Source organism: Pogoniulus pusillus, chromosome 18 (genome assembly GCF_015220805.1).
Source record: "Pogoniulus pusillus isolate bPogPus1 chromosome 18, bPogPus1.pri, whole genome shotgun sequence".
Lineage (NCBI taxonomy): Eukaryota > Metazoa > Chordata > Aves > Piciformes > Lybiidae > Pogoniulus > Pogoniulus pusillus.
The window spans coordinates 19,370,575-19,390,430 of NC_087281.1; the positions used below are offsets into that span (position 1 = coordinate 19,370,575).

At 38.3% G+C, this 19,856-nt stretch overlaps 1 protein-coding gene across 13 annotated transcripts in view; it reads right to left on the reverse strand.

Annotated features, from left to right (window-relative positions):
* The window catches only part of CEP170 (centrosomal protein 170), an 84,100-nt gene that overhangs the window by 8,054 nt on the left and 56,190 nt on the right, over nt 1-19,856 (reverse strand). For 4 of the 13 annotated variants that reach the window (XM_064158638.1, XM_064158640.1, XM_064158652.1 and 1 more), the window contains 7 exons: nt 15,728-15,854; nt 12,818-14,647; nt 8,203-8,253; nt 6,281-6,512; nt 2,108-2,285; nt 497-664; nt 122-210 (listed from right to left, as the gene is read on the reverse strand). In XM_064158638.1, coding sequence (XP_064014708.1) covers nt 122-210; nt 497-664; nt 2,108-2,285; nt 6,281-6,512; nt 8,203-8,253; nt 12,818-14,647; nt 15,728-15,854 — 2,675 coding nt within the window. The remainder of the gene's footprint in view (nt 1-121; nt 211-496; nt 665-2,107; nt 2,286-6,280; nt 6,513-8,202; nt 8,254-12,817; nt 14,648-15,727; nt 15,855-19,856) is intronic. The other 9 variants (XM_064158646.1, XM_064158644.1, XM_064158641.1 and 6 more) reach the window with 9 other exon arrangements.

Genomic DNA, 19,856 nt, shown 5'->3' on the forward strand with positions numbered 1-19,856 from the left:
TTTTGAAACACCAGTTGCTACTAAATACATTTGCTGTATGGTTATTCTACAGACCTACTAGTAAGAATGTTGCTAAGAGCAGCCATTTTCAGAAATAACAGCAATTGAAAGAAAAACCTACCTGATTTTGCCAGCTGTTTTGTCTATGGATTGTCTTATCTTGCGAGAAAACTGGAAGACTGAGGACAACAGCAAACTGTCCCCCATCACCTGCAGTTAAGTTTTCAATAAAAACCAATGTTATTAGTTTAATGGGAATTAAATGCCAACAGTTCCATATATATTGGGATGTTTTAAACTTAAAAAAAAAGGTAATTGTGTTCTAGTTAGTGTAATACTATTTTTATAGTTTGCAAATTAAAGCAAATTAAATTTCAGTATCAATGCCACCTGCTATAGGTATGAAAGAAAGGGCAGCGTCTAGAATATTCAGTGGGCAGAAAATTGTAGAAGCTTAAAATAGACATTACTACAGAGAATCCTGTTGTGTTCACACCTCATCTCTGCTCCAAGTCCTTCTCCGGGTAATTGTTGGGGGATCCAGGGCATCTGTAAGCTGAGGTCTAGCACCATTAGGCCGACCATTCCCCTCTGGTGGTTTGGCATGCACTAGTGGAGGGATTTTTCTAAAATTGAGACTTTCATCAAATACTCGGTCAACCAACTGGAGGGTAAAAGAAAAATGGTTTATGAAACCCACTGGATACGTGCAAAAAAAAACCCTAAAAATCAGATCTCTACTTTTTTCCTTCTGAAACAGTTCACAGGAAGCCTACCACATAAAAATTGTTCTGTTGTATAGCATAAAATGATGCACCTCTTATGTAACCATACCTTGGAAAAATGAACGCGGTACTTTTAAATATCAGAGACTGAAGGCAAAATTAGAGTACCCCACAGAAATTTTGATTATGGGTAGGTAGCATAATAGTATCTATAAACTGGTACTGAACAATCTATTATTTTTATTGATGAAATATATCTGTGCAATAAAGTACATTACTATCCAATTTAGACTTTTTGTTCCCCGCCCCCCCCCCAAATTAATCACAGTGCTACCAAAAACTCCTTAAAGGAGATACTGCCACCTGCAGTATGTACAAGCTATACCATATCTCAGTATTATTTAAAGAACAAAAATCATTATTTAGTAATATAAAAATGAGTGATCTAAAGGTCTCTGAGATAAGGAGCACTGTGCTTCCTTCAGCTTTAGCTGTAAATCCATAAAAATTAAAGACAAGGATTTATGAGTGCACTTACAATTTTTCTGATCACTCAACTCTCAGATTTCACTGTTCATGTCTTTTTTTCCACAGAAAAGACAGCATTATACTAAACACAGTAAACTAATGTATTAACCAAACTTTAAGCACACAAAACTCAATGAACACATTTTGAAAGGAACACTATGAAGCAAAAACCCAGTACACGTTTACAACATATTAGGATGAATTGCAATATGGTAGGCGATGATTTAAATTCGGCTTACAATGTTTACCAGCGTTAGACCTATGATGGTTACTAGAACAAGTTAGTCAATAAAGTCAAAGAAGAGCACAACAGAGGTAGTCAAAGTAAGAATTATTAAAAGCACAAAGCAAACACATTTCAAGGCAGTTTTTTGATGGTATCATTAGAACAATATCATTAAAGAAGAAAAGCTACAGGTGTTGTTAACTGATAGTACCTACGTATTTCAGTGTACAGAAAATGGAACTTTCATCTCATCTGTGAAAAGAGGGACTTGTTTGTTTTTAATAGCTATATGGAGTATTAAATGTATACATTTACATCTATTTCTGCATATACATCAATACCTTTAAATGCACTTAGATACTATCCAACAGCATCTAAGGCTACAGATAAGCAAGAAACAAGTTAACTACCTTGTCCTATGTTTTGTGGAAAAAAAGAGACAGACAGATAATATGCATTCTGTTAGCAAGCTGGGTTCACAGAACAGTTTGTGGGATGTTTGTTGAAATGTAAAGGAACTTCAAATCAAAAAATGAATGTAGAGGTCATGCATACGGGTTGAGTAGAATTAACTAAAAAAAGGCTATGCAAAATGCTGAAAGCAAAAGAAATAAAGAAAAGGAAGAACCTTATGCATTTCTCCATGAAGATCTCCTACCTCTTCTCTAGTGTCTATGGCAGAGCCAGGGGTGGTGGCAGCAGTGCTTACTGTGGTACTGGGGGCAGTGCCTGAAGAAGTCACTGAATCTATCTCTCCTGCTACATCGTTGATTTCCCGTGCGATGAGAGCCAGATCTTGACTGATCCTAAGTAATAAAGAGAGCGTTACATTCTCCCTCACAAATACTTCTGAGCCAGTAGAGCACAATCTGCAACTTTTGAGCTTCTAAATTCTATTTCCTGACAACTGTGCTCTGAAAAATGTGTATGCCCTTCTAAACGGAAAGTTTATTTATAGAAGCGTAAAAGCAAAATTTTAACCCAAGCTTTTACTAACGTGCCTTTCTAGGGGAAGAAGGTAGAAGGCAATCTCAAAAGATAGGAATCTCATTTTCTTTCTAGAATCCCAGGCAGAGATGTGTGCAACATGCAGTAAATCCAGTGAGGCGGACAGGAAATATACTGAAAATACTGCATAGATGACCCAGGTACATGCAGTAAATCTGAAACATCCAAAAGGCATTTAACTTTTATCTAGCTTACCTACTTACAAAGAACTTCTTCACAACCTCTGATTATGTATCAGCCCTGCAAGCTCACTCAGATCAAGCTGCCAGTCTGAAATTCCAGACCAATAACCTAAATCCTCAAATTTAATCAAGACAAACTTTCTAGTTGGAAAAAAAGAGGCATGTCTCTAAACATGTGGATATCATAGCACTACATGAATACATCTAGATTGTCAGCTGAAGATTGCTTTTCCTTTCTTCTGATCTACCACATCAAAAAAAACCCCAAACCCTCTGTTCTGTGTTCTGCTCAGGACAAGGAGAAGACTTACCTAGCTTTGCCTGTGCTACTCTTCTCTACAACACTCTCAAAAAAAGGAAGTGCAACAGAGAGCAAGAGCTAAATGCCTCCTACTAAATATGGCACGTTGAATCTCATGGATCAAGTAGGTCAGAAGACACAGAATTCAGAGTGGCCCACCAAGAAACTCCCTTTCATACTTCTGTTTGGAAGGACAGAGGTCACAGAATTTGACGGTGCACCGAGTACTCTGTGAACTGGCCACTGAATAGGAAGGAGTTGCAGAGCCATATGACAGTGATGCACATTTTGCTGGCCAGTGCTTGTTAAAGGGAGCTTCTCTCTGCTTGTTTGTCTTCAAGTCAAAAAGAATAAACAACACAGGCCAAGAGGCAGTTTAACTTTCAGTGAGCAGAATTCAGACTAGAAAGGCAAACACAGAGAAATTTCTAATCAAATTCCAACACTGGATTTTGTAGTTAACCCTCAGCAACCTGCAAGAAAATGGTGCCTTGTGCAGCATAGATACTGTGCTAGTTTGAAGCTAGCTAGAATGTTTTGGTGAGAAGAACTAATTACAGGCTGTGAAAACAGAATGATGTCTACTTCCCTCAAAGGCTTGCTGAGAGATACAAGAACAAGAATCCAAACATAGATAACTCACTTCTGCTGGGGAGCTCAAAGATGCACTTTCTCTCTCTAGCCTCTCTGATTAATCCACTTGGCTTCCTAACTCCCAGGCTGAACCTCCATTCTTCCTTGGGACTGGGGTAAGGTTAAGGGGGTGGGGAGAGAAGGTGGAAGGGCAGTTGGGAGCCCCTTCTGAGGACTCAGGTTTCTGGGAGGGCTGTTGTGTTTCTGTATTACCTTTTACCTTGTACATTTCTGTCTATAGCTGTATATACTGTAAATATCTGCTTGTATATTGTGTTAAGCTGTAAATATAAGCTTCATTCAATTTCCAGAGCTGGCTGAGTCTAGTCCGGGTGATTTCCAAAGTGTGGGGGGGGGATGGGGAACACCCAAACCATCACAATACACATAATGGGGATAAGGCTGTAAGAATGTTTGGAAATTACTCAAGACAGCATTTCTGAAATGAAACTAGAATCAAAGACTGGAAAACTAAAGCAGACACCAAGTCAAATGCTTGGTTTAATAAATTAAAACATGGTAAGTGCCTATGGCTACATTAATTAATTTAACCTTATGGCTCCATGGTTTGGGTTGGTTTTTTTTTCTTCTTATACATATGTATCATTAAAACTCCAAGGCTTAGGCTAATACTCTAAGTAGTAGAGATATCACTTCCTTTTTTCCCACACAACCATATCACTTTTTTTCCAAAACAGAGAAGTTGCTAATGATCATGTTTGAATTTCTAGGACAAATGTTGGTATTATTAAATGAACAGCTGTGACAACAATAAAAAAAAACCCAACCAAACAGAAAATGTCAATTATCACTAAGTCCTCCGCAAAACAAATGTCATTAAATACCACAATCAACAGTAACACCAATCAGCTAAGAATTAACTCTCCACAGAAGTCAGCAATGCTTCAATGTGCCACAGACACCTTGAGTTCTTACCAAGCAATCAAAAACCACACCAAATGCCAGATGTCTGCTCTAACAGAGGTGACAAGCAAGTTGCCAAGGCAACCAAACTCTAGTCCAGTGAACAAAATCTGGAACTAGTTTCAGTGTGACAGTAAACTACAGCCAGTTCTCCCAGATTACCAAATGTACCAAGGAATATGAATGAAGCACAGGTTCAGCAGCACTTTTTATAAGGAGAAAGTAATATGCTACAGCTAACCCAAAATTCTTGTCCCCACACAGACATATTTTCCCATATACCAATCTCTAATTTTTGGTTCTTGGAAAGAAAGAGGAAGATATGTTTGAAAATATTTATTTCATGATTTATCAAGATGCTGTTGGACTCCCCCTAGACACGCTAGACAAACAGATGCTGACAAATATTACCAAGAAAAGGTAACAAAAGCCCCTGCAGTAATCACACTAAGCAAAATGCAGTGCTTCTTGTCTGTGAATTGTTATGTCTGCATTGTTACAATCAGTTTTAAAAGAAAAACTTTCCTTGTTTAGGCTTCCAAATGAAGTAACATGGAAAGGTTCAGATACTGAACACTGCCATCAAAGTTTCAAATAACATGGATATACTGACATAGTTTTATTTATTCAGAGCTCTCCAGCTGGAGAGATGTGACTAGTGTACCCCAGGGATCAGTGTTGGGGCCAGTCCTGTTCCACATCTTCATCAATGACACTGATGAGGTCAGAAGAGTGCTCAGCAAGTTTGCTGACAACACATACAGCTGAAGGCTGTGCGGCCACCCAGAGAGACCTGGACAGACTGAGAGCTGGGCACAGAGCAATCAGATGAAGTTCAACAAGGACAAGTGCAGAGTCCTGCACCTGGGAAGGAATAATAAACCGCGCCAGTACAGGCTGGGAGGTGATCTGCTGGAGAGCAGCCCTGTGGAAAGGGACCTGGGGGTCCTGGTGGATGACAAGTTAACCATGGCACAGCAATGTGCCCTTGTGGCCAAGAAGGCCAATGGGTTCCTGGGGTGTATTAGGAAGAGTGTGTCCAGCAGAACAAGGGAGGTTCTCCTCCCCCTCTACTCTGCCCTGGTGAGGCAGGCAACCAGGCAAGCAGCAATAGAACAAGGGGACAGAGTCTCAAGTTGTGTCGGGGGAAGTCTAGGATGGATGTTAGGAGGAAGTTCTTCCCAGAGAGAGTGATTGGCACTGGAATAGGCTGCCCAGGGAGGTGGTGGAGTCACCATCCCTGGAGGTGTTGAAGAAAAGCCTGGATGAGGCACTTAGTGCCATGGTCTAGTTGACTGGCTAGGGCTGGGTTGGACTGGATGATCTTGGAGGTCTCTTCCAACCTGGTTGATTCTATGACTCTGTGCATTAATCTGAAATTCTACCTCAATGTGAATGTCTAAGTAGTATGAAATCATATATACTTCACCCTCAGGAAGTATACCATTAGCACTAAGTTCTACACAAAGTAGAAATGTGCAAGTTCCATTAATGCAACCAGAAGTTCACACTCTGGGATCTGGCTATCACAAAATCATGTATGACCAGCATTTTCCATTAGAAACAGAAGTGCTGGTAACATGAGTATTCTGCCTGCCAGAATTCTTCCTAAGAAAAACTTTAAATTACCCTTTCAGTTATTGAATGAAAATGGTAAGCAGGATTGATCCGGAAAACCTGTTCCCTCTCTTTCTTCTGTATCCATACCTGTATAACTGGTTGGGTGTTTTAGAGGCACTCCTTTCAAACTAACCTTGCTATTTCTTCTCGGTGAGCAGTCCAGTCACAAATGTAGTCTTCCTGTTCTTTTATTCTGTGCTTGAATGTATTGCTACTTATTGCTGTCCCAGTGCTCTGCAGTCGTGTGGTTTTCAGGGCTGGAGAGGTACGCAGACGGGTATGTTTAGGGGAATTACGGTTTGATCCAAATTCATCTTCTGAGGTGGAAGCATAATCTGTAGGAAAGCGCCTCCATCTTGCGCTTACTGAATTAGTTTGATTATTAAAAGAGAGTTATTATTGCATCTTTAATAAGGAAAAAGCAGTGTTATTTCAGTAACATCACAAAAATGCACAACTGTTCATTAGCGATCCCCAGCTACCTCAATAAAAGGTTTACTTACTGTATCTTAAAAGAAGACTCCAAAAAATTTGCATTGAATAATAAATAGTGATTAACAAAACCATGAAACAGATGCTCTTTGTACAGTGATGAGTGCAATAAGGTCTGAAAGCCTCTAACTTCTCTGTGAGCTCAAGCAAACTGTATTGCAAACCAACAGCTCAATTCATTAACATTTAAGTATATAGCCTGCCTGTGCTTTTTCTACAGTTTCTCTCACATCTCATTCAAAATTGATGTGATACCCAAAAAACCCTGAAGAGACAAAGGAAGGATGGAGCTAGTACCACACCCAGAATGCAGGCTTACATAAGGAAAGCTTAAGAATCCTAGCTGATGGCTAATGTATTCAAGTAAAGAAAAAACTCACTGCAATTAATACTGTGTTATAAAACTCAGCAGCACATCTTCAAAACCAGCAGCCTCAGAGCAAGAAGCACGTATTCTGACATGCAGCACATAAAGCATATACAGCCACCTCATGGTGCTGAAGATGGCCTGAAGTGTAAGAGAACCGAAACCAAGTAGGAGGCTTTTGATCCCATACAAATGACTGAAGTCTATAAATTGCACTTCAGATATACTGTCCTTAAAACATTCACAGCAGGAACAGATATCACCAAGTGTAAAGGAATGCTTACCCTATTCAACTCCCACAGAAATTTTACAATGTATGTGATGGCCTATTGGTAATTACAAAAAAAAATAGAGTCTTGAAAAGCCTGGATGAGGCACTTAGTGCCATGGTCTAGTTGACTGGCTAGGGCTGGGGGATAGTTGGACTGGATGATCTTGGAGGTTTCTTCCAACCTGGTTGACTCTATGATTCTAAGCAATACACATTATCTTTAGCGTAAGAAAAATGCAAGAAGTAACAATAATTTCTCATGAAGCATGTAAAAACCACTACAGGTAAACAGATATTAATGTATACTTCAAGAAACAAATAAAGTCATTTTTAGTCAAGGAAAAATAATTTGTCTAATGCTCTCAAAGACTAGAGTATGCAGAAAATAGCATTGGTCTATAAGCTTCCATCATAAAATAGTCATTTTCAGTAACTGAAAACAAAAATATGTTTGTGTAATTTTTTTGAGGTTTAAATGTGGGCTTCAAACCATGTTTTATGTTTCTACTGTTTGACATTTTTGTTTTAATATTCCAACTTTTCAGAAGAAAATAAAAAGGTCTCTCCAGTCCTTTACTGCTCTTAAGAGGCTTTAAAGATGTTTTTGTCACAGGGAAGCAGAGCATAAGCAGAACATAAGCAGGAAAAGCACACGTCCCCACCGACAGCATGCAAGCAATGCATGACTGAAGCACAAAATGCTTTAAGAGTTGGGACCACATTTTATTATCAATTTTTGTTTAAGTTCTTGCTACCAGTTCAAATTATATGCATTGAAACAAAGAGAAAATTTATCTTAAAACCTCTCAAGTGGGGCAGTCCAGCAACTCAACACTGTACAATGAGCATGTGCAATCATATTTAAAAACAAAAAATGGAAGGAGAAGTAAAATATCAGAAACAGATTTGATTTCTAGTACTCTACCACTGAAAGTTTCAACATCAGGATCTGGGTCTGGGAGAAGCTTGAATTTCTCTGTGTACAAAATAGTGTTTTATCATGTTAATTTGTATTAGAACATTCAGATCAGAATCACTTGTTCAAATAAAATATATTTATGATATCAGTCTTAGGTCCTATTTTCCACCCCCGTTTTTAGGGACTGATTCTTTAATTAAACATTCACTCAAAAATGCTAAATTTTGTAAAAGCTTAAACATTTCAGAGATACTAACCAAAATTATATCACTAACAACTGTCTACACAGTACCACAAAACCCTTCTACAATTTTTAAGACCATTACATTTTAAGGCCTTAAAAGGTTATTTTTTTATACATTAGCAAAGGCCAGTGTATAAACTGGGAAAAGTTACCATAGGCTTAGAAGTAAAAACCTCAGGGCTGTATGATTCATGACAAGCAATGTCATGCAACAACACAAGCAATAGCCAAGCACATTTACCACGAAGCTAGGTACACACATGAACATAAATGCTTTTAATACCACCTAAGCATTATGTGGCCCCAAAACGTCATTGTACTTTATGCAGGTTTCTGAAAGCTATCATGGAAATAGTTCTCTAATATCTATCACCATACAGTGAATATTCCCAAACCCAGGTTTTTCTGGAAGTTACCTTTTTTAGATACCTCAATAGCTTTCAATCAATCCATCTGTTCATTATTCACAATGACAGCTAGGTTACCAAGCCAACAGAGCTGCTGACCACAAAAACCTGCTCAAGGTCTCCCCTCTGACTCAACACTGAAATTTACAGTTGCAGCTTAGCAATAGGTCTGATTCTCTTGTTCTTTTCCCAATACAGAGCTCCTGTAACATGACCTTCAATTTTCCTCTGCAACTGTGAAAAAAAGGTCCTTGGTCTTCCCTGGTTTTACTGATCACAACTTACTGTTTGATGATTCAGTGCCTTGACTAAAATCTTTCATTGCTTGTGCTATAAAATCACTAATGCTGCTTCACGTGTCTTTGATGTATTGTTAGTTAACAAGCCTCCTACCACAGAAATAGCCTGGTAATTACTTTCATGCTAGCAATTCTCCTCTAAGACATTCTATTTATCTGCCTGTCCTTAAGTACTCTTTACTTTTAAATTAAAGTCTAACTAGGACTGAAAAAGACTCTTGAAATTATGAACGTCCTTAATGCTATTTTGTTGCAATCCATCCACATGAAGTCAAGGACAATAAAAGAATCAAGGTAATACATCTTTTCTTTTGCTGCCTTTTTACAGATATTTATGCCTGAATACTCAAAAAGATCTGTAAAGTGAAGATGTAAATTTCTCTTTCATTGACTGGATTTAAGAAGCAAGATTCTGCTGCCAATGTTTGGAGACCAGCAACATGGTAACATTAACTGAACTCTGATAGGGGACATTTTAAACACTTCAGTAGCATCCAGTGTTCCTGGTAAAAGAAACAGAAACACCTAACACTGTGTTTGTAATGATCATTCATTTTCCAGTCTTTCAAGGTCTAGAAGAGAAGAAAATACATCACTGGTATGCTGTGATTCAATGTGCCTAAAAGAAAATACATTTAAACAACTGAGGCACTTAATAATTAAGCACTTCATTAGTAATTTCCTAAAATTAAGTAACTGCTGGCTTTTCTAGAAATAGAATTAAATTCAAGAAAGAGATGCTTTGGATCAAAAGACAGCTATGAGCTGATGCTAAAGGCTGGGATTTTGAATGTGAAAGTCGAGAACTGCTACTGGCTTGAGTTCTAGCAGAAACTTTACTACTATCTCCAGTTGATGTTAACCTTGCACCACCTCTGACAATAGCTTCAGGGGTACGAGATGAGGCAGTGCTCCTAGTTACTGTTGCTTCAGAATCACTACATGCTGATAAGGAGCCAGATCGAGTCCTGCAAGGTTGGATCAAAAAGCTTCTACTGTAACTTGCGGTTCATACATTGCATACCAGTAAAACATTCCTACTGATACAGATGAAATCTGGAACTCAAAATGCTGAACAGGAATAATGGTGTTCCTTAGTTACACGGTAACATGACTTAATAATTCAATAAAGTCATGACTTTCTTTGCAAAGTATTTGATTACCTTACTAATTGCTTCTAATTTTCACTTTGACACAGCTTTCTCCCTGATTTTGATATACAAACTGACAAAGCCTTTTATGACAGAAGCTATTTCTACTGTACATTTTTCTAACAGGCTTATTTTAAAATATCTAGCTTATTATGTTGGGATAGTTCATGAGAAGATGCCTTCTTGTATCTCATAAACAGAGTATTTTGTACAAGCCACAATAAGATTTGACTGCATAAAGCAGATAAAGGAAATGAACATTAAGCCAAGATGACTGTGATAGACTACAAGACTGAAAAGAGAAAGATGCACCCACTCCCCTGAATAGAAGCAGGAAACCACTTCAGTGCAGCAACTTGGGCAAAATCTAGGAAGCCAAAGCATGGAACAGTTCATATGGACACAAAGTCCATATAAGGTTTTGTGAAAAACACAAGTAGTAAAGTAACAGAGAATTAATATTAATTATCAAAGCAAACATATTCCTTGAGCTAATGCTGCCACTTTTCAGGTTGCACACAACCATTTCAAACTTTTGACTAAAACCAAAATGTTACTTCTCAAGTAATGTATTACAAGGATGATTTTTTCCTAAGTTTCACCTTTAAAAAAATATATATGTATATCTTTGTATGCACCTGTCATAATATTGAACAGATGCAACTTTACAGCTCAGTGAACACCTCGTTTGTATCTCTACAGAAATGTCTTTTCAGCTAATAAATTACACAGCTGGAAGATATCTGTCTGGGGAACAGTCACTGCTAAGAATGCTAATAAAGTCCATTTATGATATGGACTTGATGATCTATGAGGTTTCTTCCAACCTTGATGACACTGTGATACTGCAAGCAACAAAAGAGCAATAAGAATGCAGGAAGCTTAAGTATTACATATCTTTACAGCTCTGAATGGGAAGAAGTAAAGGCAAATACATTTTCTCATCAGCAGCACATAACGCTGAAGTTATTCTACTTATTTCTTATTTGGACTGTAGATCAGCTTCAAACAAAATCAAACTGGTACTATGATAATTCAAAATGCAAGAGGATGTGAATTTGAGATATTCATTTCACATGGAAATTTACTTATTCAGAATTACCACATTTAGTTTTTGGTTAATTTCATATTGCTTTTGGACAAAAAAAAAAGCAGCCTTTCACATTGTGTACACTTATGTTAGATTTCCTTTTAACAGAACTGTAGGTTCAAATTAATCAACCTATTTTAAGAAAATTATTATCTTATGTGTGGAAGAAAAATATCATAAAGGAACTATCACCAACTCAAGCTTGTTTGGAAATCACGATGAGATAATAAATCGTCATGACTTGGAATAGAGAACAGAAACTACTACAAGGCAAGGCAAATAGTTTAGTAAGAACTGCTTAACTTTATGATACTTAGGTAGCATTTGTGTTTAATTCTTTCATTTATTACTTCATTGTTGTTATTCTACTCAATTGATTGTCACTTTTGTAGTTCTGGAAGCTGATCTTAAATTATAAACAAATATCAACAGATGCTCAGGTTTTACCTCAGGGAATACTTTGTGTTCAGCATATTTAGAAGCCTACATTACATTTAAATACTGTATCTTCTATGCAGTAAAAAGCATTGCAGATCTTCTGAACTCCTCCTACTATGATCTGAGTAAAGGGATCTCTGATCTGTTTTCATACTAATGCAGATCAATGCTGCCACGTCTGAATGCCTCAAGGCAACTCTTTGTTGCTGGTTTCAAGTTAAAAAAAAACAACACATCCCAAGAGTTAGAATTACAATTTCTTGTCTATATGATTTTAAGTGACAAACTTTGTGCTAGTTTGAAGCAGGCTAGAATGTTTTGGTGAGAAGGACTAGATTATAGGCTGTAAAAGGAAAACAGTGGTCATGTCTACTTCCCTCATAAGCTTGCTGAGATGTATAAAAACGTAAGTCAGAACATAGATAAGACACTCGGCATCACACTCACTGGGGCTGCTGGCTGAGCTGCATCTCTCTAACCTCACCCTCCATTTTGGACTAATCCGCTTTGCTTCCTAACCCCCCTGGCCAAACCTCTATGCTTCCTTGGGACTGGGGTAAGGCTGAGAGGGGTAGGGGGAAGGTGAAGGGGTGGTTGGGAGCCCCTCCTGGGGACTCAGGTTTCTGGGAGGGCTGTTGTGTTTCTGTATTACATTTAATCTTGTATATTTCTGTCTATAACTGTATCTACTGTAAATATCTGCTTGTATATTGTGCTAGCTGTAAATATAAGCTGCATTCACATTTCCAGAGCCAGCTGAGTCTAGTCTGGGTGATTTTTTAAAGTGTAGGGGGGCAGGGAACACCCAAACCATCACAAACTTCCACAAGCCTTGCCAAGGAAGCCTCTTACTCCAAAGAGAAAGACTGTACCAACTAAACCTCCACAACTGTTCCATAAGAACCGTTTCAAGGAAATTAGAAAGCTTAAAAGTGACTACACAGAAAAAAGCTCTACTGTGGTATGAGACTAGTTCAAATAACCTCACGTACCTGAGGGAGAATTATGAGCTGATGCCAAAGACCTGGATTTTGAATCTGAAAGCCGAGAAATGCTATTGGCTCGAGTTCTGGCAGAAACTTTACTACTATCTCCAGTTGATGTTAACCTTGCACCACTTCTGATAATAGCTTCAGGGGTACGAGATGAGGCAGTGCTCCTAGTTATTGTTGCTTCAGAATCACTACGTGCTGATAAAGAGCCGAGTCGAGTCCTGCGAGGTTGAGCAAGTAAGTCTATTCTGGAAATACTTCTCCTCCCTGACGGAGGTTTTGATGTAGAACTTGTGGTGGACACTTCAGAAGCCACTGAAGCCTTATCAGCATCAGCAAGCTCGCTATCAGAGGCTTCACCAAGCCGTGCCCTACGCAAGAGAGAAGTCCTTGTAGGACGAGGTCTTGGAAGAGTGGTAGATTTACTGGACTGCCCAAGTGCAACAGGAGAGGTTTTTGATTTAGCTGATTTTCCTTCCATCTTGGAATGTAAAAGCTCATCTGCTGAGGCAAAAGGAACTCTTCCATGTGATTTGCCAGAGTAGGTTTCCTGGTCAGATGATAAGATATCAGAAATGGCAGAATGAGGTACGCTAGATGTTTGGTCATCATCTGTCAAATCTACTGATGGTTGTCTCATTCTTCCACCAGATTGCACAGCTTTGCGAGCGTCGGCTCTAGACCCACTCTCTGAAGATCGACTTTTAGTTTTCTTTTCTACCTTTTCTCTGGCACTTGTTGCAGAAGATTTTAAAACATCCTTTGAAGGGGAACCAGAGGAACATCTATCTTTATATAATGTCGTAAAGCTCTTCCGCTTCTGTGTGGATTTCCTTTCACTGTCACCTGTAACAAGACTGATTGTGCTGGCTGTATCTACATCTGATTCTGGTGATATGGAGTTATCTCTGTTATAGCTAGGAGTCTCAGGACCTTCATCAGTCTTATTTTCCTCACGCAATTTAGCTTCAAGGAATGCCATTACAGCTTCTGTGTCTTTTAAAATGAGTGTTGTGTCCAGACTAGAATCAGTGTCCATTGAATCACTTCTGTCACGTAACCTGTTTGCAGATGCTAAAGGGACAGCAGACCCACTTTGCTTATTAATATGAGGAATAAGTTCTATAGGTATATTTGTGCTAGGCTTATCTATAGTAAAGCTACCTTGCCTCACTAATGTTTTTGAAGATTCCTTTCTTTCTCCTCCAGATGACTTAGGGACTTGTACTTTAACAGTTTCCTCGTTTTTTCTTCTTTTTCCCTCACTCTGCACCAACTTCACTTCTCCTTTATCTGTAACATGTCCAGGAGCTTTGTTTTGATTTTCCAAAGTTTTGGGTAAACCAGCAATTTCCTCCCTACCTTTCTCAATGTGGTTTGCAGCAAGTTTTGCAGAGGATAATTTTGTGGGTGTCCACTGTCCTTGCTCCTTTCTCTCTTGTTGCTGAATTTTTGCTAAGGCTTGTTTCACTACAGAAGTTTCTTTGCCAGTTTCAACTCTCTCTTTACTGGAAGAGCTTGGGAAAGAAAAAACTTTGTCTCCAATTGGTTTGGGTGAAAGACCATTCATTGCTCTGCTTGACTTAGCTATATATCTGCTGTCAGCATCTGAGGCACAAGCTGGAGTTTCTTTCTCCTGAAGTTCAGTGTCTTGCTTTTCACCTATTTCTGATCTCTGATGAGATGCAGTTTTTGCTTTTGAGCTTTCATTCCCTCTCTCCTCTTTAGGAAGCTGCGGAAGTGTTCTCCTTTTTCGCTCACCTTGGCTAGTCATAGAAGCAGCTGAACCTGTGCTTCTAACAGAAACAGCAGACTCACTCATGTCTGTGTCTAAAAGTGAAAAAAGACAAACAACCTCAGAAATCATTCATAGAGCATGGTAAATAAAAACATTACATTTTTAAGACTAATAAAACAACGTAAAATGGAACTAAAAAAAGTCCTTGGGTCATCCCTCTGTTTTATGGCAGCACCAGTTACATTTACACAAATATATGTTTAAAAACATTTAAGAAGTTCTTAAAAGAATCTCAGTTGATGGAGAATGACTGTTCCTATAAGACACAGCTCTTAAAATAACTTTCTAATCCTTTAACATAGGGTGGACTTTCTCCAATTTAGCCCATTACTGCTTGCCCTAGTCTCATTAGGCACAATTTAGCCTTTTCAGCAAAGAGGGGAAATGTTCCTCTTATCATAGAGTGGAAACTAACTACGTTGTTTCATTTCACTGTTGCGAAACATTTCGTAATAAAAGCTGAACACAATAATATACTTTATAAATGAGTATCTCCTGATTAAAGAGATTATATATATCTAAAAAAGGCTGCAATGGAATTACTGCAATGAACCACTTCAGGTTGATTATAGAGATGTGATCAGGATAGGAAGACCCATCTTTCAAAAGTATATTTCTTATTGCAGAAAAAGGAAGGGGTAATTTCTGAATTAGGGTAAGAACGCAAAGACAGAACAACAGCCTATAGAACCATAGAATCAACCAGTTTGGTAGAGACCTCCAAGATCATCCAGGCCAACCTAGCACTCAGCCCTAGCCAGTCAACTAGACCATGGCACTAAGTGTCTCATCCAAGCTTTTCTTGAACACCTCCAGGGATGGTGACTCCACCACCTCCCTGGGCAGCCCATTCCAATGCCAATCACTCTCTCTGCCAACAACTTCCTCCTAACATCCAGCCTAGACTTCCCCTGGCACAACTTGAGACTGTGTCCTCTTGTTCTGTTGCTGGTTGCCTGGGGGAAGAGGCCAACCCCCACCTGGCTAAAACCTCCCTTTACGTAGTTGTAGACAGCAATGAGGTCATCCTATCCTTTTGCTATGTTACAAACAAGCTTTTCTTCCTAAATGTAAACAATTTTGGTTGTGATTGAACAAACACCTCTTAATACCATTTTCTAAAGGAGCAGGCACAGACGACTCCAGTCTGATATCATCTTGGTCATGACGTGTGTGATTAGCAGCCAAACTGGCCCACTGTGATACCCAGCGTTTACTTCCAGTGACAGCAGAAGCTTCCTAAGGAAGAAAAAAATAGAAGCAGAACAAAAATTACAACTATTTGACAAAAAGCATGTCTTCTTTCCAGGTATTTCCTGAATAGTTATCTCAGATACTATTTTCCTGGAAGAAACTGAAAAAAGAGTTTACATCAGTAGATTTTTGAGTTACCAGCTCTAGAACGACAAAGAAACAAACCAGAAGAACAAGAAGAAAAATAGGGTATGTGGGCTCCAGAAAGACACTTTGGAGGACCCTCTCTGCAGACAAAATATAATATTTACTTCATCACAAAAAGACTGAAAGAGTAAGATAACATGATGGAAAGAAAAGGAAAGGAAGATAAAACAACAAAAAAAAAAGCAGCAAAGGTTAGTTTTAAACCACTCTAGTGGGTAACAACAAAGTCAATGTAATTAATAGTGGATGATTTTTTTTTGTTGCACCTGTCCCAGAAAGGAAAAGTAATCCATCTTCTTATGGTGTGTTATTACAGTATCTAGGTTGTTTTTATTGCCCCCCAAAAAAAACTTTTCTAAATCTAATATGATGTTATGGTTTTATCAGATATATTGCAGCCTTTCTTGCTTGTATCTGCAAAAAACACAGGCAACTGTCAAGGCAGATGTATGTGCATATGCAGGCAGACACATGGGCTGTATATTTAACTATGGAAACTTCTGTAATACTTTTGATATTTTATTGGACTCAAAAAGTCATTGACTACAGCTCCAAAGAAGTTTGATCATCACAGGCATGTCAAATGAGGAAGCACAATTCAAGATCAGAAGATACTAGTAACTATTGAAGGAGCTATTTCAAATCTCTGTTGCGTGCATGCTCTTAGCACTTCTATTTGAAACACTGATTTTTGCATTATGCCTTGGGATTCTAGTTGCTGACCAGGATCCAACTCTATCCATTTAATAAAACATATCTAGTAGAAATAGGAAGGTGCACAATGTGAGCTAGTGTATGATGATTACTTTAAAAGTAAATTTACTTAAGGACCATAAATTCAAGTCTTCTCAAATCTTTAATTTCTCCTGATTAAATGAATGAACCTAATTATTGCAAACAAGTGCAATGCCATGAATCCCTATCAGAACACTATGAAGATGTAACAAATCACTTCTTTGAATATTATGCACATTTTGACATTGTGAACTAATTTCTTAGGATGAAAAAGTTCTAAAATTCGAGTCTAGTAACAGAGAAGGAAAGCAATTTAATGTTTCTGTTAGTTATGGGCATTTCTGGAAACAATCCAAGGGAAGGTGTGCCAGGAGTGTTTAAAAAAAACTATGCAAAATGTGCAGCATTTATGCATTAAAAACTACTGCTGAAGCCTCCTTTTTCTTTTGTATGTCTAAACTTTGTTTTCTCTATTTTCTTCACCACTACTGCTGAAGCCTCCTTTTTCTTTTGTATGTCTGAACTTTGTTTTCTCTGTTTCTTGTCCATACTAGTGAACCTCCACCTTTAGAAAAACTAATTACAGCCATGACCAAATACGATCAGTGTCCCAATTATCTTTGCTACACAACACTCAAACTTATTCCTTGTGTATCACAATCAATTCTAGACAAACAGATACAATCTATATTAAGAACCTGAATTTCACTTCACAACAGATAATTATATTGAATTTGTGGATTAACTGTAGTAAAGCAAGATTTAATCACTGCCAAAAAATGTCTTCTATGAAGCAGTGGATGTAAATATATAGTATCACAGTATCACCAAGGTTGGAAGAGACCTCACAGATCATCAAGTCCAACCCTTTACCACAGTGCCCAACTCTGAAGTGTAGTTACTTCTGACAGTAGTTTAGGCACATCCCAAAGGTGAAAGGCTTATTGAACACACAGTTAAAATTTCATTCAGTTATCCTAATCTTCTTTCTATAACCCACATCAATTTGCATCTTACAGGCTTCCAAGTAAACAACCCTCCAACTCTTGAACACCAAATCTTCCTAGCCTTTCAGAAAAGCTGAATTTACATAACAGATACCATCCCTGTAACTTTGTGTTAAGCATGCTTTACATTTTGCTTATTACATATGCAGACTATGTTGGAGTAACAGATCTTCAGAAAAGAATGCAATTTTTTTGGAAGTCAACATACTGCATTAAAAAAAAGGCAAGTAGTCTTTCCAGTCAACTCCTAAAAACTGCGCTATGGCATCCTTTCACTCACTCAAGCGCCATCTCAAAACAGCTCTTTTGGTCCCTCCTCACTCTACCTGCCTGAGAACTATATTCCTCCAGGGTTGATGAGCTTTTTTCCTTATTTGCATACTCAATCCATTGGCAGCCCACGTTTTCACAGTTGTTCCTGGCACAAGACTGACATCTGCCTCAAATAGTTTATGTCCCGTCCCATTTCACTGCTCTTACACTGCAATGCCCAGCAACTGTGCTCATCTCCACTACTACTTTGCTAGGTGAGAATTAGTTGTATCGATTCATTTGTGTAAGGTAAATCTCCATTTCCTGAAGAATCTGAGCAGACTGCTTTGTATCTCCTTTACTCTTGTAATCACCCTTAACCAAGAACAGTAACAACTCTAATGCTAGCACTCTCTACCAGTGTTGTTGCAGACAACACTGCCCTTTTCTACAATACATTTCCCAGGATATCCAAGAATGCTATTTATCCTTTCACAACCATATGACATCAGTGACACAACCATCATAGGACTCAGTATAGCATCTAAGTTCAAACAAATAGGTATCAAACTTCAGATTTAATGGTTTGCTCATCAGGACAGGAAATTGATGTAATTAGAGAAGACATGGAAAAGGAAGTACAGCCTGGAAATACACACAGCAGCTCTCCACTTCTCAGCAGGAACGCAGCAAACAGTCAGATGAATGCAGTTATTCAGTATCCAGAATGTCAGCAGTATTATTTATCTCCAGTGGGAAAGACAGGAAAAAGAACACTGTAGTCAGTGTCACTGATGACCCTGCGAATGTAGATCTGTGTTTCTAACTGTGCTGCAGCCTTAAAAAAATTCAAACCACCACAAACCAAAGCCAGGTGTGTCCTTAAGGGGCACAAAGACAATGCTGATAAACCATGTACATAACTTAAGAACTGTGGTTAACACAGATAACTGGCCACTGAAAATTCAATGGAAGTTGAATGGACAAACTAATAGCCCAAATGTCTGCCGTATCTCTACTAACCAAGTTCACAGAGTACGGATATGTAACAATAACACCATCATCATTAGTGTCTTTGTTTCCTCCCTTATGTAATTCCTTTTCTTAAATCACTTACCTTGGTTGGCAAGTGGCAGCTTATAATACAGAAAATAAAAACATTTACATGTTTTAAAATGGGTGAATTAGTAAGTTTTACTGCTAGTTGTAAGGATTGAAAAGGCAAGAGTCAGTGCATGCAGGCTCACTCAAACTGTGCCACACATTCACTCTGCATTTTAGTTACTCTTATGACATATATAGAACTCCAAAGTACCAAAGCTTGTCACATCAAAGGAATAACCAAGAACTTCCTTACAAGAAAAGCAGGTTTTTAGGTCCTTCTCAAGCACATAATTAACAACACATCACAAGCCCTGTAAAGTTCAGAAATTTAAGTCCTAAATAATTTTTCAACCCCCAAAATCTTATTTCCAAAGCCATCTTTTCCATCTTTCTGAATTGAAGTAACTTAAATGTTTATTCTCTGTCTTTTTCTATGTCACTCATGTTCTGAATTTGTTTCATTCTGTTAAATCATCTATAGGTACAACTCTGATGAGCAGCTGGGAACATCCACCCACAATCTGAGTGGATTCAAGCCTGGAACACTGAGTGACCCTGAAATTACCTGACTGTTGAGCCAAGATCTTCAAGAAGGTTCTTTAGATTATGATCTGCAGCTCAGTAATGCAAAAACCACAAGCAGACAAGTTTGGATGTAATAGGAGATAACTACAAACTTTACAAATTAAACACATTTGCCTCTCCCTTTCCTAATGACAAAACAAAACAAGTTTAAGTTTTG